This window comes from Crinia signifera, chromosome 1 (genome assembly GCF_055691185.1).
Source record: "Crinia signifera chromosome 1, ASM5569118v1, whole genome shotgun sequence".
NCBI classification, from domain to species: Eukaryota; Metazoa; Chordata; class Amphibia; order Anura; family Myobatrachidae; genus Crinia; species Crinia signifera.
This window is the reverse complement of record NC_139217.1, coordinates 448,105,118-448,131,210: the sequence shown is the minus strand read 5'-3', so window position 1 is coordinate 448,131,210 and position 26,093 is coordinate 448,105,118. Positions and strand designations below refer to the sequence as shown.

General features: G+C 45.8%; 1 protein-coding gene across 2 annotated transcripts in view; it reads right to left on the bottom strand.

The window, feature by feature from the left end:
- TTC33 (tetratricopeptide repeat domain 33) overlaps positions 1-26,093 on the bottom strand; it is a 238,149-nt gene that overhangs the window by 78,863 nt on the left and 133,193 nt on the right. For both annotated transcript variants that reach the window (XM_083154377.1, XM_083154369.1), the window contains exon 3: positions 11,871-11,952. In XM_083154377.1, coding sequence (XP_083010503.1) covers positions 11,871-11,952 — 82 coding nt within the window. The remainder of the gene's footprint in view (positions 1-11,870; positions 11,953-26,093) is intronic.

The following is a 26,093-nucleotide window of genomic DNA, read 5'->3' as shown; positions in this document are numbered from 1 at the left end:
TACACGCCTACACAAAAAATAATAAAAATGTCCCAATCATCGCAAAGACTGTTTTCAGCGGAGGAGGCATATGCCCTTATTGCCTCTGACACTGACACAGCCAGTGAAGAAAGCGATGAATTTGCATTCGTCTTAAGCTCCTCTTCCTCCTCTAGTGATGAGGGACCCCCTCAAAGACGCCCCCGTAGAGCAGCTGAGACCCCCCCCCCCCCCAATGATTGATCTCATATGGACCCCACCACCAGACAATTTTGAGCCCCAGGTTCCTGAGTTTTTGGCCAACCCAGGAATCCAATTTGATACTACAGGCCTCAAAGAAATTGACTTTTTCAAAGTCTTTTTCTCTGATGATTTTATAAATTTAATGGTGGACCAAAGTAATTTATATGCCCAGCAGTTTATTGCCCAAAACCCCACGTCATCATTTGCTAGGTGGACCCCTGTAGATGCAGTAGAGATGATGACGTTTTGGGGTCTGGTGTTACATATGGGCATAGTTAAAAAGCCAGAAATTAGGCAATATTGGAGTACAGTTGTTCTGTACAGCACCCCACTTCATCGTATGGCCATGACCCGGACTCGTTTTGAGACGATCCTTAAATTTTTGCATTACAACGATAATGCACAGTGCCCACCCAGAGATGATCCCACCTTTGACCGGCTATTCAAAGTCAGGCCGGTCATTGATCATTTCAGCGCCAAATTTGCTGAGATGTACATCCCCCAAAAATTCATTTGTGTAGACGAGTCACTTATACATTTTAAAGGAAGGGTTAAATTCCGCCAGTACCTTCCAAATAAGAGGGCAAGGTATGGCATAAAAATGTATAAGCTGTGCGAAAGTACCTCAGGGTACACCCACAGGTTTAGGGTATATGAAGGGAAGGACACAAGAATTAAACCGCCAGAATGCCCCCCCTCCCTCGTAGGTGTTAGTGGAAAGATTGTCTGGGATTTAGTGCACCCCTTCCTGGATAAGGGTTATCACCTCTATGTGGATAACTTTTACACCAGCATCCCCCTGTTTAAGGCCCTTGGTTCAAGAGGTACAGCAGCTTGCGGTACTGTGCGCAAGAACCAAAGAGGCCTCCCAAAAACGCACGTTGCCCAATTACTGAGAAAGGGTGAAAGCAGGGCAATATGCACCGAAAATATGTTGTTGGTCAAATATAAGGACAAGAGGGATGTCCTTATACTGACAACAATTCACGGAGACAGTACCACCTCCGTCCCTGTACGAGGTACCAGTACCCACACCTCAAAACCTATTTGTATCCTAGATTACAATAAGTACATGGGCGGAGTGGATCTTTCAGATCAGGTACTGAAGCCGTACAGTGCCCTGCGGAAAACAAAAATATGGTATAAGAAGCTGGCCGTGTATATCATCCAGATGGCACTGTATAACACTTACGTACTATTCCGTTCTACCAGCCAGACGGGGACATTTATGCACTTTCAAGAGGAAGTCATAAAGGGCCTAATATTTGGGAACCAGCAGGCAGAGGGCCCCAGTACTTCTAGTACTGGCCCCCGTATTGTATCAGGGCAGCATTTTCCTAACGAAATCCCCTCCACTGGAAAAAAGGGCAGGACACAAAAAAGGTGCAAAGTTTGCTATAAAAAGGGAATACGAAAGCAAACTATTTTCCACTGTGAAACTTGCCCCGACAAACCCGGCCTATGTATGAAGGAGTGCTTTAAAATATACCACACATCTATGGATTATTAGGTTCATCATTTCACCGTGCTTCGGGGGTCTTGCTAATGCGACATAGCACCCACCATTCATTCCACCAGAATCTGTGCTGCAAAATCCAAATATCACTCCTTCCCTTCTGAGTCCTGCCATGCACCCAAATGGTATTTTTTGGTCACATATGAGGCATTGCCGTACTCGGGAGAAATTGCGGCACAGATTTTGGGGTGCTTTGTCTCCTTCATTCCTTGTGAAAATGAAAAATTTTGAGCCAGAACTGCATTTTTGTGTAAAAAATGTAATTTTTCATTTTCACAGCCCAGTTGTACCAAAATTGGTGAAACCCCTGGGGGTTTGAAATGTACACTATACCCCTAGATGAATTCCCTGAGGGGTGTAGTTTGCAAAATGGGGTCACTTGTGGGGGGGTTCCACTGTATTGGTGCTTCGGGGGTCTTGCTAATGCGACATAGCACCCACCATTCATTCCACCAGAATCTGTGCTGCAAAATCCAAATATCACTCCTTCCCTTCTGAGTCCTGCCATTTTTTGGTCACATATGAGGCATTGCCGTACTCGGGAGAAATTGCGGCACAGATTTTGGGGTGCTTTGTCTCCTTCATTCCTTGTGAAAATGAAAAATTTTGAGCCAGAACTGCATTTTTGTGTAAAAAATGTAATTTTTCATTTTCACAGCCCAGTTGTACCACAATTGGTGAAACCCCTGGGGGTTTGAAATGTACACTATACCCCTAGATGAATTCCCTGAGGGGTGTAGTTTGCAAAATGGGGTCACTTGTGGGGGGGTTCCACTGTATTGGTGCTTCGGGGGTCTTGCTAATGCGACATAGCACCCACCATTCATTCCACCAGAATGTGTGCTGCAAAATCCAAATATCACTCCTTCCCTTCTGAGTCCTGCCATGCACCCAAATGGTATTTTTTGGTCACATATGAGGCATTGCCGTACTCGGGAGAAATTGGGGCACAGATTTTTGGGGTGCTTTGTCTCCTTCATTCCTTGTGAAAATGAAAAATTTTGAGCCAGAACTGCATTTTTGTGTAAAAAATTTAATTTTTCATTTTCACAGCCCAGTTGTACCACAATTGGTGAAACCCCTGGGGGTTTGAAATGTACACTATACCCCTAGATGAATTCCCTGAGGGGTGTAGTTTGCAAAATGGGGTCACTTGTGGGGGGGTTCCACTGTCTTGGTGCTTCGGGGGTCTTGCTAATGCGACATAGCACCCACCATTCATTCCACCAGAATGTGTGCTGCAAAATCCAAATATCACTCCTTCCCTTCTGAGTCCTGCCATGCACCCAAATGGTATTTTTTGGTCACATTTGAGGCATTGCCGTACTCGGGAGAAATTGGGGCACAGATTTTGGGGTGCTTTGTCTCCTTCATTCCTTGTGAAAATGAAAATTTTTTAGCCAGAACTGCATTTTTGTGTAAAAAAATGTAATTTTTCATTTTCACAGCCCAGTTGTACCAAAATTGGTGAATGGGGTCACTTGTGGGGGGGTTCCACTGTATTGGTGCTTGGTCCACTGTGGGGGTTTGAAATGTACACTATACCCCTAGATGAATTCCCTGAGGGGTGTAGTTTGCAAAATGGGGTCACTTGTGGGGGGGTTCCACTGTATTGGTGCTTCGGGGGTCTTGCTAATGCGACATAGCACCCACCATTCATTCCACCAGAATCTGTGCTGCAAAATCCAAATATCACTCCTTCCCTTCTGAGTCCTGCCATGCACCCAAATGGTATTTTTTGGTCACATATGAGGCATTGCCGTACTCGGGAGAAATTGCGGCACAGATTTTGGGGTGCTTTGTCTCCTTCATTCCTTGTGAAAATGAAAAATTTTGAGCCAGAACTGCATTTTTGTGTAAAAAAATGTAATTTTTCATTTTCACAGCCAAGTTGTACCAAAATTGGTGAAACCCCTGGGGGTTTGAAATGTACACTGTACCCCTAGATGAATTCCCTGAGGGGTGTAGTTTGCAAAATGGGGTCACTTGTGGGGGGGTTCCTAACTTTTAGCATCTTATGGTGCCTAGAAACCTACATGGTGCCTAAAAAATAATCTCATAAAAAGGAGGCTCCAAAATCAAGTAGGTGCTCCTTCTATTATGAAGCCTGTGGTTTGGTCAACGTGCACACTAGGGCCACATATAGGATATTTATGAAAACAAAATAATTGGGGGAATTAATTTTTAGTCACATTTCTCTAGTAAAATCTACTGTGTTCCTTAGAAAAATGTATTAAAATTGAAAATCTGCAAAAAAAATGAAATTTTGAAATTTCACCTACACGTTGTTTTAATTCCTGTGAAACACCTTAAGGGTTAACAAACTTCCAAAATGCTGTTTTGAATACTGTGAGGGGTGCAGTTTTTGAAATGGCATCATTTATGGGGGTGTCTCACATACAAGTCCCTCAAAGTCACATCAGAACTGAACTGGTCCCTAAAAAAATCAGTGTTTGAAATTTTCTTGAAAATTTGAGAATTTGCTATTCATATTTTAAGCCTCCTAGTGTCCAAAAAAATTAAAAGGAGGTTGAAATAATGATGGAAACATAAAGTATACATATGGTCTATGTTAGTTATTAACTATTTTGAGTGGTATGATTATTTGTCTCACAAGCAGAAAATTTAACATTTTGCAAATTGCAAAATTTTCAATTTTTTTACGACATTTTGGTATTTTTCACAAAAAAACACAGACTGTATCGACCAAAATTTACCACTAACTTGAAGTACAATGTGTCACGAGAAAACAATCTCAAAATCACTGGGATAAGTAAAAGCAAAAAAAAGTTATCCCCACTTAAGTGATACATGTCAGATTTGAAAAAAAAGGGCTCTGTCAGGAAGGCAAAAACAGGCTGCGGCGGGAAGGGGTTAATTAAAATGTATAGTAGTGGACAAGAGAGACCCATCTTGGGTCACGAGTGATTTCTGGATTGAACCATATTTGTGGTTGCTTCATCTGGGTAATTTACAAATATAAGATAGGGGCCTCAGGAGATCTAAAACAGGTTGAACTTAATGGACTGGTGTATTTTTTTTAACCTCATCAACTATGTAAAAGTTCATGTATGAATGTGGCACCAAACCCACAGAATAAGAGTCATACACACAATTCTTGCCCATCTTGTCAGCTGCTATCCTGGCCCCACTTCACTCCTGCGTAAATGATTTACCCTTATTCCCTGCCCATATGATTGGTACGGATGTATGTGTAGACCAAGCGCAAAGCTTCAGCGCCTTTGAACCCATTTTTTCATGACATGTCTGTGACACTGGCCGGCTCCATCTGTATTTCCCAGCCACCGTCCAGGAACTGTTCATGTCTGCTGCCGTGCATCCGAATCTGTACGTACAAAATGCATGGAGCTACACCCACAAAAAATATTGTCCTCGTGCGCATCGTCATAATGTGCAATTCTGAATCAGGCCTCAAATTCTAGCAGAACAGATTTGACTCCATTAATATATTACAGTTTTGCGGCTTCAGAGGAGGGTTTTCAGCACAGTTTAAAATTCAAATAGGGGAGTCACAAGAGCTGCCACTAAGTCAGTTTGGAACGGCAGTTGGTGGCAGTGGGTGTGGCTGCCCTATTTGAATTTTGAACTGTGCTGCAGCTCCACCTCTGGAGCCACCACTGCTGTTATGTAATGTCTGGGATTCTGACTCTCCCAAACGATTAGGCTAAAGACAAGTGTTAGAACCGATGCTTGTCATCTGTAAGGAAGTACAGTGCCTGTACGGCTATGAGTTCACAGTAAAGCCAATGTCTGCCAATACAGCTTACTCATAACAGCCACGTGCTACTTCCCTTCGGTCTCCAAGTCTTTCCCTTAAACGTTTCCTGATCACGGTGAGCCAGAGCCAAAACCTTGATTTTACGATACTTTACCCAAACGATTACGACCACATATTCCAAGCTGTGTGGTTCTTGCAATTCCCCAGAGTTTCATATTTTAATATATTTCACTCTTTTTTTTTTTTTTTAAATGTTATTGAAATGAATATATTACCATCCTTTTCTAAATGCAGAAAACAAATTTGGTTGTCTGTTTTCCCGCACATGGGGGTAAGAGCTACAGAATAGTTACTGGAATTTGAGTCATGTTGTCACTGAGTGTACCAGCCGGCAGTAAGCCTAATATTTGAGGTTAAAAAAAAAAAGAAGTGTTAAACTACTCCAATTTCACAATGGGCTTCTACCCTTATGTGGAGCAGGAGAGTTTCCAAAATATCACGAAAGGAATGCTTTTAACCTGCACCATCGGTGACACACTGCAGCTTCGCTTTCTGTATACAAAGCCAAGAGCATTGTCCACGCATGACATGGAAATGTGCAGGCTGTCATATATCATCCGAGACGTGTGTTACATAAGTGATCACAGCTATGGTAACCGCTGAAGGTGTTTACGGTCTTCAGGAAACTGTGGCAAACTCTGAACACGTTTTATACTACATATAGAATACTACATAAACGGCCAAATGTAATAATAGCCTCTGAGTTTGGCGGACGCAGGGGATGCCGGCCGTACTCTGAGGTTTTTTTTTTTTAAAGAGTCAATTATTTACAAGGCAAAACTCTGCCTTGTAAGTGATTGCCCCTTTTAAAAAATAAATAAAATCAGAGTTTGTCCGGCATCCGGCAGGTCCGGCAAACTCACCGTACTACGCTCGGCACACTATTGTATTCTCCCTCTATGCTGATATGGATAGTAAAGTAAGAACAAGCCGGGGAAAATAAAATCATGAAAAACTCATGTCAACCCTGTCACGTGTCTACCATTTTCATATCGACATTTTGACCATGTGGACCTGTTGACTCTGTAGACCTATTTAAGGTTCACCATTTGGGGTAAAAAAAAAACCTAGGGGGAAAATTCACGGTCCCAAGCGCCACTATCGGCCGCAGGGAAAGACAGTGCTTGCTCGCGGGGTTTTGCCTATAGACAATAGGCAAAACCCCGCTCACCATGATTGTGGGGTGCATCGCTAGTGCCGTGGGAAGTGCTAAGCGATTGCGCTTAAGCCCATCGCCCAGCAGCAGTTGCTCCGTGTGTACACCCCGTTAGTCTGAAGACAGATCTGGTTTACCCCAGGTGCTTTAGGCTCTGTCAGTATAATGATTCTCATTAATTTAAAACATTGGCAATCTGACATTAATGCTGCATTCTCATTGCCGCCCCTGCAAAATCCTGGGTTTTTCTTGCCGGATTTTTGGCAGGGCACAGAGCTTCTCAGCTCAACAGACCCCCTTCACACTGCACCTCAGACCCGGGAATATCCCGTGTCTGCCCCTTTCACACTGCTTTCCATGGTCTGCCTTCCAACAAGTGTGTGGAATGTGATTGTGTGTTAGAAAATTTGTACAATTTGCTGTGATTTGCTGTTTAAAAAACGGCTGTTATTGGCTGGCTGTCACATATCACATGATTACATCCCCATGTGAACTTGCTTTTTTTGCATTTTGTCAGAAAAACCCATGTCTGTGCTGTTCACACTGCCATACACCCGTGTATTACCCAGGAAAAACCCTGCAAAAAACCTGTGTCTAATTCCCAGGGCATAACACCCGGGAATTTCACAAAGACCCTTTCACACTGAGACAGGACACGGGAAATGACTGCTTGCCCTGGCAAATACCCGGGTTTTTGCGGCAGTGAGAATGGGGTATAAGGCGATTTGGTCCGATTTCGGCCGATTGCGACCAATTGGCCCGTAAAATTGGACCAAATCGCCTCTCCCTGACATGCAGTCGGGTCCGATGCGCGGTCCATTGCGCATCGGACCCAACCAGGTGGTCAGACTGGCTGGCCGTCCGACCACCCGTTCTGGGACCTCCCTCCAGGCAGCGAGGCGGGCGGGAAGCATGGATGCATGCGATCCATCACAACGGATCGCATGCGCCCCTGCCGTTGGAAAGGCGGTAAGGTATCGGGTGTCCGAACACTGCTGCGAGACATTGCAGCAGTGTATGGGCACCTTTAGACTTCATGGCTACCCTCAGTTACCTGTTGTGGCCTGACATATACTGTTTGTAACATTTAACTGAAAATTCAATAAAAACGGTTTCATTTAAAAAAAAAAAAAAACATTGCCAATCTGTCCCCAACTTAATGTTCTGACCAAGGAACATCCGCATACAGACATGATAACAAGATGTCTTCAGGTGCAAGCACTCTACTCTACTGAAATATGTTGCATGGGGTAGAAGTAAGATGAAGAGCATTGGCATTATTAGAGGGTGCGACACAAGCGATGGAGTGGTGCTTGTAAATAGTGTGGCTGTTACTGCCTTTCATCTGACATGCTTTGATTTGCACACGGGTAAGGACCCTGAAAATGAGGACTTAACACCAAGATTTCTGCAATACGGTTTCTGGCTTCTGATACTTGCAGATCATTTGTAAACCTGGATGTTTCTATTTTTTGCTCCAACCGAGTAGCGAAAACTTATTTGGAAGAGAGATGAGTACATTACAATGTATTTTTATACTGCATATACAGAATTAGATTTAATTTATACCAGGCTATATTTGTATAAAACAACACACACACACACACGTAGCAAGCTATGAAGCTACTATGGGGCTCTTTTGAAGTTTATTTATTTATTACCAGTTTCTAATATAGCGCACACATATTCCGCAGCGCTTTACAGAGAATATTTGAACACTAGGTGATTCATCGCGCCCTACGGGCGCTCTTCACACCGTCGTAAGGGGCTGCGCCCCCTTAATTTGTGAACATTTGTATATGAGAAAGATGGTTAGAATTGTATGAAAGATGGCCTGTATTGCAACTTGAGTTATAGGTGAAATGTGTTAAATAGAGAGCATATGATGTGGAAGGGGGTGTGTATTGTTTTGTTTAATTAAAAAGCAGTTACAGAGTAAGATGTACATTGATAGTGTGGATGGTACAGTGACATTTGTGGGTGTGGGGGGGGGGGGGGCTGTGTGTGCATGTTGTTTAGGTGTGTGTGTGCAATAGTATAGTAGGGTGTTTCTGAGTCAGCGGCTCCCCACTGGCGGAGGTCACGACTCAGGAAAACAGGAGGCTGGGTAGTGATAGGGGTGTGTGGGCATAAGGATGGGAGATACTGTGCAGCTTCTGCCAGTGGGTGAGGGTCCAGCGTGGCAGTACAGGAGTACAGGATGGTGGCCCTTAGTCAGTGTCTCCTCCTACTGGGTGGGAGTTCGGGTGCATAAGAGGAGGAGGCTGGGCTATGAGGCATGATAGGGGCATGTGGGCAAAACAGCGTCAGCGACTCCCCAGTGGTGGAAGTTACGGTTCAGGAGAGCAGGAAGCTGGGTAGTGATAGGGGTGTGTGAGTATACGGGGGACTAAAGAGGGGCTTAGGGGTGCCGTGAATTGCGGGATGGGCGCGGGGGGGGGGCGTGAATCAAGGGAGGGAGGGGGCGCAGGTGTCGGCGAATCGAGGGAGAGGGCGGGGCTCCGCAAAGCGTGGGAGGGGGCGTGAATTTGCGCGAGGGGGGGTTGCGAATCGCGGGAGGGGGGTGCGCGGGGGGTCCGTGAATTGCGGGAGGGGGGGGGGGGGGCACGGGGCATGATGAATCACCTAGTTGGTTATATATTCTTGTAGAAGGATGGTAGGATGTTGCTGTCATTCAGAATGCATTTACATATACAGTAATTGTAGCAGTAAAAGGTCTGACTTAAAACACCTACAGTAAAACAGAACAGGTGTTATATATTATACAAAGAATTGGTTGATGATGTGTAGGTTGACGTGCACATAGTTCATAGTTGTCACTGGAAAAAAATTGCTACAAGAAAAAATCAACACAGAAAGTTCAACACATGTAAATGTTGACATAAGTGTGGCACTTCATCGGTGTCCATGTCGACACATGAGAATGAATATGAAAACATTCAAAAAAAGAAAAATAAATCTTCAAAAACTCATGTCAACCTTTTTCATTGTCGACCATAGCCGTGCCAGTGTTTTGCATGTGCCATTTAATCCTGGGGTTGCCGTGAATCACGCGCGGGGGTGGGAGGGAGGAGGTGAGGGGTGTCCGCGAATCACGGGAGGAGGGGTCGTGGGTGGATGCCGTGAATTGCAGGAGGGGGGGGGGCGCGGGGGGTTGCAGTGAATCGCGGGAGGGTGGGTCGCGGGGGCGGGGGGTTGCCGCAATGACAGGAGGGGGGGTCAGGGGTGGGGAATCGCGGTAGGGGGGGTCGTGGGGGGCACCGTGAAACGCGGGAGGGGGGGCCCTGGGGGTTGGCGCGAATCGTGGGAGGGGGGGGGTCGCAGGGTGCCGCGAATCGCAGGAGGGGTGGTGTCACGGGGTGGGGCCGCGAATTGCGGAAGTCACCGGGGGTGCCGCGAATTGCGGGGGGTGTGCTGCAAATCACGGGAGGGGGGTCGCGGGGGTGCCACGAATCGCCACAAGAAAAAATCAACACAGAAAGGTCAACACATGTAAATGTTGACATAAGTGTGGCACTTCATTGGTGTCCATGTCGACACATGAGAATGAATATGAAAACATTGAAAAAGTGAAAAATAAATCTTGTCAACCTTTTTCATTGTCGACCATAGCCATGTCAGTGTTTTGCATGTGCCATTTAATCGTGGGGATGCCGTGAATGGGGGGGGGGGGGGGAGGGAGGGAGGTGCATACCTCCCAATATGACCCTCTCCAGGAGGGACGACACATTGCTCTGTTTCTGGACTTTCTTCTTAATTTATGGATTACCATCACCTGTGCTTAAACACCTTTCTTATAAATTATCCTGTTTAAAACAGGTGATGACAATCATAAATTAAGATGGAAGTCCAGAAACAGAGCATTCTGTCCCTCCTGGAGAGTGTCATGTTGGGAGGTTTGGCGGTGTGGGGCGCTCACCTGGTGTGTCTGGTGAGAAGCTGTGTCTTTGCTGTGTAACATGGAGAGGCAGAGGGTGTCTGGCACTGTCTGTGGGCTCACTGGGCTGGTTCTCTGTCATGTGAGTCAGGCATGTGAGTCAGAGGCTCCACCCAGCGTTAGAGCTCCAGACACACTTTGAGTGACAGATGTAGCCAAATATATAAGGGATTCACATCAGTCCCTGCCCCAGTGGAGCTTACAATCTATATTCCCTACCACACGCATACAGAGACATTCTAGGGTTAATTTTGTTGGAAGCCAATTAACCTACCTGTATATTTTTGGATTGTGGGAGGAAAACCCACGCAAGCACGGGGAGAATATACAAACTCTGCACAGTCAAACCCATGACCTCAGCGCTGTGAGGCAGTAATGCTAACCATTACACCGTCCGTACTGCCCCTAAAGTTGAACGATAATCTACTTTATCATATGCGTCTTAGATGGAGCCTCTTATATGCCCCCTTTAGTGCTCTCAGATGAAGAAGTACCCACCCCTTTTAGTGCTCTGAAAAAGAGAAGTACCCACCCCTTTATTGTTCCCCTTTAGTGCTATCAGACGGAGCAGCACACGCTACCCCTTTAGTGAGATCAGTACACACCCCCTTTATTGCGGTCAGATAGAGCAGTACCCGCCCCCATTAGTGCTCTCAGGCGGAGCAGTACCCGCCCCCATTAGTGCTCTCAGGCGGAGCAGTACCCGCCCACTTTAGTGCTATCAGATGGAGCCGTACCTGCCCACTTTAGTGCTATCAGATAGAGCCGTACCCGCCCACATTAGTGCTCTCAGGCGGAGCAGTACCCGCCCACATTAGTACTCTCAGGCGGAGCAGTACCCGCCCCCATTAGTGCTCCCAGGCGGAGCAGTACCTGCCCCCATTAGTGCTCTCAGGCGGAGCAGTATCCGCCCACTTTAGTGCTATCAGATAGAGCCGTACCCGCCCACATTAGTGCTCTCAGGCGGAGCCGTACCCGCCCACTTTAGTGCTCTCAGGCGGAGCAGTACCCGCCCACATTAGTACTCTCAGGCGGAGCCGTACCCGCCCACTGCAGTGCTATCAGATAGAGCCGTACCCGCCCACTTTAGCGCGGTGCGCATTGATGGTGCATCACAGCTATACTCTGTGAGGGCAGGAATAGCCATATAACATATATAAAGCATAATGAATCATAATAAACTGTCAGAATGAAAATAAAGACGTTTACCGGTAATATCACAATATTGGCAACTCCTTACCTGCGATTTCATCTCATACAATGTGGCGTCCGTGGGCGTTAATTGGATGGCTTCCTCCCATTTCTTTACAGCATCTGAGTGCCTGAAAACACAAGAAAAAGCGTATTTAAATTCTGGGACACGTTATCAATTCTAGACCTAAATAGAGTATAAATAATAAATCTAGTATGAGCAAACTGCTGGAGCCATGCCACTCATCCGACATCTTGTAGAGGTCCCGGGAGGTTGGACAGCGGATGTCGGGAAGTTCACGAGGCCTCTGACTTCAGACAGTGTGGTTCACATGATCGGGAGTAAGTCTAGGGACACCAGTCATCATGGGCAGTGTGTACAGGGGATCAGACAGCCAAACAGAACATTCCCATTTAGCAGGGATTGTATTACTTCCATTTTTCAGTGAAAGCTTTCATATTAATTACTGGACCAAAAATGTATGATTAATATATTCCAGTAAAACAGTATTCCCAGTGGGCATGTCATGAAGACAAACAGCAGAGCGCCTACTTGGCACTACCAAGAAACAGCTCTTATACAATGTATCTTGTGGGCACGCAAAGATTCCAAATTGCTGATCTTTCTAACCAACCAAACATTAACTGACGATGGGCCCTGCTTGCAATGTAGGGTGTATGCAAAGCAATGGCAATTCTAGAATGGGTGCGATGTTTGCAGTGCACAGACTCCTGAGTGTAAAGGCCCCCACACACATGTCCTAAGGACAAGTTGGACCAGTTTGCCAATTGAGCTCCCCGAGGGCTCGCTTACGATTTGGCACTTGATGTGCCATTTTTATAAGCAATGAATTGCATGTGATTTATTGCATGCAAAGAACTCCCGGGGAGCTGGCAACAGCAGAGTCCGAGCGGTGGTGGGGAACACGTGGTGGTGGGGAACACGTGTCGGCATTGCTAGGCAGCGGAGCGGCTACTGAATTTGAAAAACTATTTTGAAAAGACTGGCTGGCCGGTTATTGGCTGAGAGAATTCTCTCAGCCAATCAGCAGCCTCCCATATGACTGGCTGAGAGAATTCTCTCAGCCAATCAGTGTCCGGCCAGTGTTTTCAAAATATTTTTTCTAATTCAGTAGCCACTTCCCGCTCCGCTGCCCAGCAAATGCCGCTATCAGCTCACCGCCGCTTGGACCCCACCGCTGAACATAGGTGTGTGCCAACGGTGCTACACCGCTAGCACACACCTACTGATCGGACCCAACACATCATGGGTGCTAAGAAGCATCCTCGATGTGCAGCTAATGAGTCAGAACTGACAGATTGAACCTGCAGCAGGTTCAAATTGTAGGTTCCAACCCGTTGCACATGGGCCTGCACATCGGGTCAGATGGGATGTCAAATACATCCTATTTGGGGCAATTTTTCGGCCCGATCCGTTGGCCCAAATTGGAAAAATCTATGGGCAACTTGAGGGGGCTCAAACTGCACACACTGCACCCATGTATTAATACTTACTCCTCCCTAGTCCTGCGTTGAGCACTGTACTCATAGGAAAAATCCCATCTAAAATGGCTGCTGTGCATGTGCAGTAGTGAAAATAGTCTCTGGAACATTACAGGCACCATCTTTCCGGAGACCTGCGCATCCACAAAAGGCTCTGGCACAATGCTAGAATCTAATGAAACATGGAGATAAGGGGGCCCACCTGGACTTGAAGAGTGATAAAGTGGATAAAGATAATGTAGCAGCCAATCAGCTCCTATCTGCCAATAAGCAGCTGATTGGTTGGTAGTTTATATTGCTAAACTTTATATCTCACCAAGGCTTAATCTCTAGGTAGAGCTTTCAGCTTTGTTGCTCCGACTCTACGGAACTGTCTTCCACACACAGTGTGAGAGGCCCCCACGGTACAATCCTTCAAAAATAGACTCAAGACTTTTTGTATACCTTAAGTAGACCTATCACCTACACACAGACAGGAAGCAGCCATTTTGTGACCAACAGTTGCCCAGGAAATGGCTGCCTACACTGTGAGAGACTATCTCAGGTTAATAAAAGTCTGTTTTTCTTAGCACAAGTGATTAAAAAATGTGATTTAAAATTCCCCACACAATATTATATGCACAAACTACTAGTAGCTGTTGTACAGTATACTGTGTTCAAAAATGAGTGACTATGCCAAGACAGCCGAGTTATTTATGTTTATAGACTGCACCGCTTACCGAATACCCCGAAAACAGAAAAATGAGTCCTGTTTTTACAATGCAACTTGCGCTTCGTTATTACAAATTGTATTTAACAAATGCAGATGAAGTGCTGGGACGGCAGGACAAGAACCGGTCAATCACAATGCCATATGCTGAGCAGAAATGTACACCACAATAATGTCACACTGACCCACAGATTTGTGTCCTTGGCAAATCTGTTAACAAACAGCATCGGCATCCATTGCCAAACCATAGAGCCGTGTTACAGTGTGCAGAGAGCGCCCTTAACTGTCCAGGAAAAAACAGAGATGGAGCACTGCCTGGCAGTCACACATTCGCACTGGTTCCCCATGCTGACTGGGTTGTTTAATTGGAAACACTTGACATAATTATATCATCTCTGTCCTCTCACAGAATGTCCGGGGATTCTGGAATTTTGGCGAGCCTAGCCTAATGCATGGGTAGGCAGCATGGTCGGTGTAATGGTAAGCATTACTGCCTCACAGCACTGAGGTCATGGGTTCGATTCCCACCATGGCTCTAACGGTGTGGAGTTTGAATATTCTCCCTGTGCTTGCGTGGGTTTCCTCTGGGTACTCCGTTTCCTCCCACAATCCAAAAATCGGTATTTGTGTAGTTTCACGGCAGCAGTTACGTAGTCAGTGTAGTGTCTCTGTCAGTATCAGCGTCGTGTTCCCGCAGCCAGCGTAGTTATCGTAGTCATAGTCCCTGTCAGTATCAGCGTCGTGTTCCCGCAGCCGGCGTAGTTATCGTAGTCAGTGTCCCTGTCAGTATCAGCGTCGTGTTCCCGCAGCCAGAGTAGTTATCATAGTCAGTGTCCCGGTCAGTATCAGCGTCATGTTCCCGCAGCCAGTGTAGTTATCGTAGTCAGTGTCCCGGTCACTATCAGCGTCATGTTCCCGCAGCCGCAGCCAGTACGTTCGCGGCTGGCCGGAGCTTACGTAGTTAGCGTAGTCAGTCAGCGCTATGCAGTTAGCGTGTAGTCAGTACAGTCAGTACGTTCGCGGCTAGCCATAGCTTACGTAGTTAGCGCAGTTAACACGTGTCTCATTATTATTGTTTAGGTTTGATGACATGACAGGTGTGAATGTGTTTGTGAAACACCTCCACTATCCATGGCAGGCCGAAGCGTGGCGAGCGCAGCGAGGGGACATGTATTACTTGACGTGTATTCCATGTCCCCCATGCTTTGGGCTCGTTTTAAGCGTCTGCTCGCCATACTTTATAAAATCAACTCCACGCCGACGTGGATAGTGGGGGTATGAACAGGTCGGGAGGACGCGTAACACGTCCGCTCGCCACGCTTCGTGCTGGCGTGGATAGTGGGGGTTTTGCCAGTATGTAATTGTGCATGAGACGCACTTGTGCCCGCACCCCCCTTTGTGCACAAGACGCACGTGCTACCAAACCCCTAACCCCGTCTCCCTGAAGCAGTACCCTGCTGCAAAAATTACTGAGACGCACAAGCGCCTGAGACGCTTGTGCATATCAGGCAGATGGACCGCCTCTCCGTCAGCGCCCGCCAGCGCAGGGGATCTGGTGGTTACCAGCGCTGTGTGAGAGGCACTCACTAGGCTTGCCAGAGACGCTGGGGACATAGCTGCAGCTCGTGGGGACAGTACGGTGACTACGCTGCCTGACGGGGACACTATGCTGACTACGCAGGGCTGCCGCAGGGACACTACGCTGACTACGCTAGGCAGCCGTTGGGCTACGCTGACAATGTAGCTTAGCATATGCTGAAAACGTAGTGTAGCCTGCCGCCGAGAAACTACACAAGTAACCAAAAATCTAACTTAAGTTATTTGGATCCCAACTAAATTATCCCTAGAATGTCTCTGTGTGTGCGTGTACATGTGGTAGGGAATATAGATTGTAACCTCCACAGGGGCAGGGACTGATGTGCATGGACAAATATTCTCTGTACAGCGCTGCGGAATATGTGTGCGCTATATAAATATCTGATGATAAACAATGGGCGTCCTGCCACTCCTCATGATCCTGTGATTTGCATGGAGGCGGTGACTAATGTCGCAAACTTCTTGATCCCGCCCCTCACAGCAATCACTCATATGCACATTACAGTTGGCAAGTAGGAATTATATACTGATCATCAGTGGATTTGCCATAGACCTTCCAGGGAAGTTCCCCATCTATATCCATTTTGAAATGAGTATGCGCTAGATTCTTCGCAGGGAGTTCAGATGATATCGCTCATTGAGTGAATCGCACAGTGTGTACACACCTTGAGATTACACTCTACAATTTCAGTCTGTGGAAACAGCTGTTATAATTGCTGGCCTGGTCAGGTAGGCTAAGCCATATATGCATGATTTAAGAAATCATGAAAATATGAGCATTGGTGATGCAGGCGGGCAAAATTTGGGAAACAGCCTTAAACATATTTGAAAAGGAGTTTATGTTCTACAGCCATACAGCCAGGCTACATAATGACAGGGATTTGTGTGCTACAGATCAAATGACCCCTTCTAGGAGGGACACAATGCTCTGCTCCTGGACGTCCTAGCCAGCGGCAGTTGCAGAGGTGGGACTGCACCACTGTCACATATTCAAATAGGGGAGCCACTATGACAGTGAGTCCTGGACTATGGTGTTTGAGGTGACAGTTGGTGTGGCTCCCCTATCTGAATTTTGGACTGTGCTGCAGCCAAGCATCTGTAAATGCCACTAGCATGGAAGTCCAGTAACAGAACATCTTGTCCCTCCTAGAATGGGTCATGTTGGGATGTATGCAACTATTCCTGCAAAATATGGAATACGTGTTATCAAGTAAAAATGTCAATAATTAGTGATCGTGTTATTTTGTCAGATATTTTGTTGCTTAGCCTTGTGAGTGGGGAATAAAAACAGCATTTGCTAAGCTTAAAGTGCTGCAATATGGTCTCATGTTGATGATGTCACAGGCAGTCTGCTTAGGCAATATGACATCACACATGATGCTGCCTTGGAACCCTCACTTCTCAGTACGAGTTGTTGGAGAGTGGATGAACTCAGTTTTGCAGAAAGAAAAAAGATATAAAAAAAATATTAAAATGTCTGATTGGGAGGAGGAGCTTCCGCCCCATGTGATCTTGGTGAGAGAAGCCTGCGATAAGAATACATTTATCAGCTGGCCAAGTGACCCTGTGACACCAGCGAGGGTGACACCAGACTTGGTGGAGGAAATTCCCGCCGATGTCATCCTAGTAAAAGAGGCCGTGGCTAAACAACCATTTGCCAAGTGGATACGTAACCACACATGGATCCCACCAATGAAAACATCAGATGTGGGGACAATTCCTGGCCAAGTGAGAGTTGTGGAAGTGGCCTGTGCTGAAAAGCAATTTATCAACTGGACACAAGATCCTTTGATTCCACCGATGGAACCACCCTCAGATGAGCAGGCTGTAACACCTACTATACTATCTGGGCCAGGGGTGGAGGAGGAAATTCCTAACAGGGAAACCCAAGAAACACCATGTGATTGGATATCAACCAGTGATGTCATCATATACATGAAAGACACCAAGGAAAATGCTATTAGCAGTGAAATACAGGAGCCCCCAAATGAGCGGCCAGTAACACCCAGCAGTGTAACGTCTGATACAGCTGCCAGGCCAGGGAAAGGAAAGCGCAGAAAGCGGGTACTCAGGTGGCTGCAGTGCATCTTCTGTTGGTGTCCTATTATACCCGAGGATGAGTAATGTCCTCTGCTCGCCGCTCCTGACCGGCCCTCTGTGACCCTCTGTGTACCGACCCGGCTTGTTGTAACTGGATTCTGCCTCTGTCTCACCCTTGTCTGCCTGTTACAGTGATACCAGCGTACCAGATGCCCCGGAGTGTAATCTTCCTGATTGTCATGGACGTTGGGCTGGTACCTATGCTGTACATTGTACAATAAATGTTACCCCTTTTTCATCTTTATCTGCTTATCCCCCTATCATTAGGCTAGGTGTAAGTGTGTGCGTGTGTGTGCGTGTGTGTCCTAACAGAGCAGGTTTAGCTGAAGAGGTACAGTGACTCCCGAATACCCGCGTGCAGGTCATCTTCCTACATCGTGCAGGTCATCTTTCTACACGTGCTGGACATTGGGCTCCTATCTATGCTGTATGATATAACCTACAGAACACGGCACTAACTCAGATGCTTCTGTAACAATGAAAGCTTTGCTATGTAAGGTGAGAGGCAATAAGGTAAAACAAATAATTAGGTGCTAAAATGTTCTAGATAAAGTGTTACAATATGAGGCCCCAAAGTAACCAGGCCACAGCAACCCAGGGGCCCCACAACCCAAACTCATCCCTAAAACTGACACATTTTAGATGTGTATTCAGGATTTCCCATTCACAGTGCCTTTACCAATATGCAGTCAGTAAATGCCAGAGATCTGTGCTAATTAAAAACACCCTGGGGCATGTGTGTATGTGTGTGTGTGTGTATGTGTGTGTGTGTTTGGGGGGGGGGACAATTCAAGCTGAAGGAGACTCCACCTCTATGTGTGCCCATGTATGGAGTATAGAGGGGGCCTTGGACTGCACACCCTAATTTTAGACGTAATTAAAGGTGCTCAAAATGTTAGTAGAAATAGACCATCCACCAGTCCCCGGCGCTGTCAGGATTAATTTAATTACTGTAACCTACAGCAGCAAGTAACCGCAAGGTAGGTAAACTTGCCAAATAGGAGGGAATTACATACAGGTAATGGTCATTGCGCTACTTGGTCAGTTTATTAGAATAATAGAAAGCAAGATGGTGTTTATTCTAGCACCCGTTATCTTTAGAAACCCATGCAGTTCCTCTTCCCTGCCTGGGGTGTTGCTGTCTGCTGTGGTGTTTTTAGCACAGATCTGGTTTGCATATCAGTGCTGATATACAGACCACACTATGCTAGAAGCACTACAGCAGACAGCGACACCCCAGGCAGGGAAGTGAACTGCACAGGTTTCCAAAGATAGCGGATTCCGACTGTCAGAAAATCCCAACACTAGGAATTCTGGGCCGTTTTTTGGTCCTTTTGACTGCAACTCGACAGTCGGAATTCAATGTTCCGACTGCCTAGTGTCGGAAAGTCTGAGGATTGGCAAAAACGTTGTCAGATTGTCAAAAAATGTTCATGAAATCAACAATCCGCTGTGTTTTCCGACAAAACAGATCTGATTTTTTTTTTTAAGTCGCATCTGATTGGTCGGAAACTGCCTTCAATGCTGTCAAAAACGGCAGCATTGAATAGGCGACGGAGGATATTTCCGCAGGAGGAGGCATGCTGCATTTGGCAGCTATGCCCTCACTGTTGATGTCTCCTGCCGGCCCAGTGATATAGTGCGTACACAATATATAACTTTTACATTTCGTTGTTCCGATCCGTCGGAAATTGCTAAATCGTTGGAAAGATCGTCTATCGTGTACCCGCCTTAAGGGGAAGCTGATTGTTGGTATTTTGCGCCAGATGTATCAAGCTTCAAAAACTGATATAGTGGAGAGTGATAAAGAACCAGCCAATCAGCTCCTACCTGTCATTTTTCAAACCCAGCCTGTAACATGACAGCTAGAAGCTGATTGGCTGGCTGTTTATCACTCCCCATATTATCACTTTTTGAAGCTTGATACATCTGGCCCCAAATCTCTATTCACTTTAACACTCTCCAATTACATCTGCTCTAAAGTACCAACCAACCATCTCCTGTCAAGTAACCATTGAGAACAGGTTGGCTTTGGCCATAATACATGTTTTATGATAAAAATCTTCAGTCTCCGAAACTTGGAAGACATAGGCCCTTATTCTGGTTCACTTACAAAAGCAAATTCCTTCTCAAATGGACAAAACCATGTGCACTGCAGGGGGGGGGGATGTTACTTGTGCGGAGAGAATTAGATTTGGGTGAGTTACTTTGTTTCTGTGCAGGAAAAATACTGACTGCTTTATTTTTACACTGCAATACAGATCTCACTTTGAAGTAAAACCCCACCCAAATCTAATTCTCTGCACAAGTTACATCTGCCCCACCTGCAGTGCACATGGTTTTGTCCATTTGAGGAGTTTGCCTTTGCGGGTGAACCAGAATAAGGGCCATAGTGTATAGAGGAGGCCTCGCTGTGCTCAGTAGTTTCCTTTGGCATTTAGCTGAACCAGGAACAGGAGTCCGCATCATGTTTGCTTCCAAGAAGGCACTTTAGATTTGAAGTGATCCCACTTGTTTCTAATTGTTACAGCAGTATTTGCAAATGGCTGTTGTGTTTGCATCAAAATATTTCCATAAATTGCTTTTTGGTAGAATTTTTTTACACCACAGTAAAAATATCACTAATCTATGAAACACTACACACAGTATACACATATAATACTCCCTTCCAAAACTCCCCTAGCGTGTTACACTGTCACCTAAGGCTGAACGAGAACCAATATGGCAACCATACATCCAGTGGCTATACGGTGAACGCGAACCGTCATTTGGGCCGTGTGTTCTTTGAGAGCCAATCACAAATATTGGTGAGAAAAAATGAAAACACAGATGGCTGCAAACCATCAATAGGAGGAAATACTCCTTACTGACCTCAAAGCATATTAAGAGTTCTGTATTTTAATGAACAAGGCCAGTAATATGTTTGCAAACTATGCATGTCCCAATCCTACTACAGTCACTATTACAGTGCACGCAGAATAATGTCATGGGCGTTTCCTTAGAAACTGCGCACAGCTCTTGCAGCATATCGCAGGGGTTAATGGTTTGTGCATTGTCAGCTGTAGTCTGTGATACTTATACCTAGGACAATGTGTGTAAAACATTACCGCTGTCAAAGGACATGACTGTTGGAAAACTTTTCTATTGAGTGGAAGAGCTGCAAATTTTCCCTAGCTCCCGGAAAGATGCTGCTGGCAGTTAGATTATACTGAGTGCATCCAAGATACTAAAATATGTCTCCTAGGCATGTAATGAGGAATGATGAAGGGAAGGAGCTGCTGGTTCAGTGTCAGGGGGTCTATTAGGTCAACACCTAAAGATCAATTTGCATGAGGTCGACAATGACAAACGGTCAGGTGTCAGTGTTGGCACCTGAGCTTGTGCACTCAATTCGTGTCATCTCCTCAAATGGCTGTTTGCTCACCATGCTTCCGGCCATACCGTATCCAAACAAAGTCGGCATGGACGGCAAAATGTAAAAAAAATAAGAATCATCAGAAACTCCCGTCAACCCTAACAATACGAACATTTTGCTTGTCGACCTTTTCACCATGTCGACCTAGACAACATCATCCTAACATCCGGATATCTGTTCGGTCAGATGACAGCGTTAAGCACCGTTTGCTCTTCAACCTCAGCACAGTGACCTGAAAACTTTATCGACCTAGTTATGGTTTATCCTGTGATCCGCCCCCCATCTCTGTCCACATGATGCATCAGTTCTGTACGGTCGCATGGTGTCTCCCAGAAACACCCATTTCATGGACAAATAGATCTGTCCATACGCACGAACAAGCTCCATCCATTCCCTAAGTCTGATGTAGCTATTTTGGCGCATGTGCAATCGCTAGTTTATGTATTTGGGGCGTATGCAGGAATCATACTATTTATTTACAGTGTCTTATATAGCGCAGCAGATTCCGTTACAGTTTCTTATATAACGCAGCAGATTCCGTTACAGTGTCTTATATAGAGCAGCAGATTCCGTTACAGTGTCTTATATAGCGCAGCAGATTCCGTTACAGTTTCTTATATAACGCAGCAGATTCCGTTACATTGTCTTATATAGAGCAGCAGATTCCGTTACAGTGTCTTATATAGCGCAGCAGATTCCGTTACAGGCAGAGCCGGCCTTAGGCATAGGCCAACTAGGCAATTGCCTAGGGCATTTGGAATGCCTAGGGGCATCAGCAGCTTCTGCTGATTAAAATGATATGAAGCATGCCTATATTCTGTGTGTGAGTGAGGCTGTATCTGCATATGAAATAGTGTATTCATGGAAATCACTGTAACATAGCATTCTGTATGCAGGTACAGCCACAGTCGCACACAGAATATAGACATGCCGCATATTATTTTAATCATCAGAAGCTCCTTGTGTGTGCTGGTCATAACAATGCAAATAAGATGAATTGACACCAAAATGATGACTGCTATGATGAGGGTTGATGGTGCTGGAAAAGGGGAGCAGGGTCAGAGACGGAACTAGTGGCGGTGCTAGGGGGCAACAGTCAAAATCTTGCCTAGGGCGTAATTTAGGCTAGGGCCGGCTCTGGTTACAGTGTCTTATATAGTGCAGCAGATTCCGTTACAGTGTCTTATATAGCGCAGCAGATTCTGTTACAGTGTCTTATATAGCGCAGCAGATTCCGTTACAGTGTCTTATATAGCGCAGCAGATTCCGTTACAGTGTCATATAGCGCAGCAGATTCCGTTACAGTGTATTATATAGCGCAGCAGATTCCGTTACAGTGTCTTATATAGCGCAGCAGATTCCGTTACAGTGTCTTATATAGCGCAGCAGATTCCGTTACAGTGTCTTATATAGCGCAGCAGGTTCCGTTACAGTGTCTTATATAGTGCAGCAGATTCGGTTACAGCGTCTTATATAGCGCAGCAGATTCCGTTACAGTGTCTTATATAGCGCAGCAGATTCCGTTACAGTGTCTTATATAGCGCAGCAGATTCCGTTAGTGTCTTATATAGTGCAGCAGATTCCGTTACAGTGTCTTATATAGCGCAGCAGATTCTGTTACAGTGTCTTATATAGCGCAGCAGATTCCGTTACAGTGTCTTATATAGCGCAGCAGATTCCGTTACAGTGTCTTATATAGCGCAGCAGATTCCGTTACAGTGTCTTATATAGCGCAGCAGATTTCGTTACAGTGTCTTATATAGCGCAGCAGATTCTGTTACAGTGTCTTATATAGCGCAGCAGATTCCGTTACAGTGTCTTATGTAGCGCAGCAGATTCCGTTACAGTGTCTTATATAGCGCAGCAGATTCCGTTAGTGTCTTATATAGTGCAGCAGATTCCGTTACAGTGTCTTATATAGCGCAGCAGATTCTGTTACAGTGTCTTATATAGCGCAGCAGATTCCGTTACAGTGTCTTATATAGCGCAGCAGATTCCGTTACAGTGTCTTATATAGCGCAGCAGATTCCGTTACAGTGTCTTATATAGCGCAGCAGATTTCGTTACAGTGTCTTATATAGCGCAGCAGATTCTGTTACAGTGTCTTATATAGCGCAGCAGATTCCGTTACAGTGTCTTATGTAGCGCAGCAGATTCCGTTACAGTGTCTTATATAGCGCAGCAGATTCCGTTACAGTGTCTTATATAGCGCAGCAGATTCCGTTACAGTGTCTTATATAGCGCAGCAGATTCTGTTACAGTGTCTTATATAGCGCAGCAGATTCCGTTACAGTGTCTTATGTAGCGCAGCAGATTCCGTTACAGTGTCTTATATAGCGCAGCAGATTCCGTTACAGTGTCTTATATAGCGCAGCAGATTCCGTTACAGTGTCTTATATAGCGCAGCAGATTCCGTTAGTGTCTTATATAGCGCAGCAGATTCCGTTAGTGTCTTATATAGCGCAGCAGATTCCGTTACAGTGTCTTATATAGCGCAGCAGATTCCGTTACAGTGTCTTATGTAGCGCAGCAGATTCCGTTACAGTGTCTTATATAGCGCAGCAGATTCCGTTACAGTGTCTTATATAGCGCAGCAGATTCCGTTAAAGTGTCTTATATAGCGCAGCAGATTCCGTTACAGTTTCTTATATAGCGCAGCAGATTCCGTTACAGTGTCTTATATAGCGCAGCAGATTCCGTTGCGCTTTACAATTGTAGACAGAGATAAAACAAACTGGGTAACAACAGACAGACTTGGAGGGAGGAGGGCCCTGCAGCAAGCTTACAATCTATAGGGACATAGGAGGGAAACACAAGGACAGGCACCAGTAATAGCATAGCTTGTAGGTCCAGAAGGGAAGCTATATAATACATAAGTGCCTCAGAGGGCTATGCGTGTGGAAGTTAAATATGATAGGCTTGCCTGAAGAGGTGAGTTTTCAGGGAACGCTTGAAAGTTGGAGGCTAGTGGAGAGTCTTATTGTGCGTGGAAGGGCATTCCATAGGATGGGAGCAGCCCGATGAAAGTCCTGTAATAGTGAATGTGAGCTGGTGATCCGTGCATAAGACAGACACAAATCATACGCAGAGCTACATTTCTACTTGTGTCTGACTGAAAACAAGCCCCATTGTGTACACAGGACACTATAAAGGCAGGTAGGCCTTATGAGCACGCATCACAATCAGTTACAGCAGAGGCCAAAGTATTTATTTATTACCAGTTTCTTATATAGCGCACACATATTCCGCAGCGCTTTACAGAGATTATTTGAACATTCACATCAGTCCCTGCCCCTGTGGAGCTTACAATCTATATTCCCTACCACATTTACAGGCGCACACATTCATTCTAGGGTTAATTTTGTTAGGAGTGTTAAGGAAGAAAAAAAACAACGTGAACAGCTGTTGTCAAATTAAGAAGTTTATATAGCAGAATGACATTACATCAAAGTGTCATACAGCAATGCACTTACACGTAATAGCACATAAGCGCTCAGTCTGCTGATGCACCGACCATGAGTAACAGTGACATTGATATACACATTACAGAACCCAACTCCACCCGCGCCTTGAACCAATCAGAGACTTCTGCACATAGACAGTTCTTCTTATCGGGTACCATCTGTAGCCATCTCACGCAAGAGATGGGGTCCAAGTCAACAAGTTCTTTGTTATCAGATTTCTAGTCACGAACAAGCATTTCTTTTATTCTGCCTTAAGTATCAAAATGATATTAAACAGAGCAATATGCTGGAAATTGCTTCATTTCCTTAACAACTGCCAATTGACCGACCAGTATATTTTTGGATTGTGGGAGGAAACCGGAGTACCCAGAGGAAACCCACGCAAGTACGGGGAGAATATACAAACTCCGCACAGTTAGAGCCATGGTGGGAATCGAACCCATGACCTCAGTGCTGTGAGGCAGTAATGTTAACCATTGCACCGTCCGTACTGCATGAGTACAGTAACGAGCATCACTTCCAGCTCCTGTGTGTAGGAGATCATTATAATCCCTTGTGTCAGTCTCAGTTACATCCGCCTCCCCGATTCTACAACAGTATATTATTTCATGGATACATCAGTGTAGTCCCTGGTGAGAACACACCGCATTCCATTTCAATGCTATAATATTTTTCCCAGTGATAAGTGATAATCTGAGCGAGTAAAGTACTCTAGCACATACCCGGGTTATTAGGCATATACGAATTTATAAATGATAGATGTAGCCATGCTCATCTTGGCTGCGACCAATGAATGGAGCGATTGTCGGGTGTAAATAGCCATAGCCCCGAGCACCATAAAGCAAGGACCAGAATGCACCCCATTAATACGTATAGTATGATTATTACATTGTTTAAATAGAATGGATTTATCCAATGTCTTTATGTCCATATTTGTGTGTTTTCTAGTGTTTGAGAGCAGGGCTCAGACTAGGATTGCTGTCACCCGGGGCAAGGTAGTGATTTGGCTCCCCACAATTATATTGTCAGTGTCACTGAGTGACACAATCTTATTAATTATACAGCCTCGGGGCAGGCCCAGCCTGGCCTTGCAGCACGCACCTCTTTTTTGTTTAGTGCACGTGACCCACGCTGTGGGGTTACTCCCACCAGACACCTGTCTCCTGACTTCCTCTCCTCTCCATGATGTCACGTGCAGTGTCATGACATCACACACATGATGCAACAGCCATAATCCTGAAGCGCCAGCTTCTGGAGCTGGCACGGGGTCCCACAAGGGCCTGGCAGTGTCCCGCGGTGGGCGGCTAGCAGTTGGGAGTGGGCCCCTGCCACTCTGCTTAGAAGAGCAGCAGGAAATCAAACGCTACGCGCATGTACGCAGCATCTATTCATTGTGAGAGGAGAGCTGGGGCCATGGCCAGCAGCTCTCACAGCGATGGCCATGCTCCCCTTCAGCGGCAAAATGGGGGCCTCGCGATCACAGAC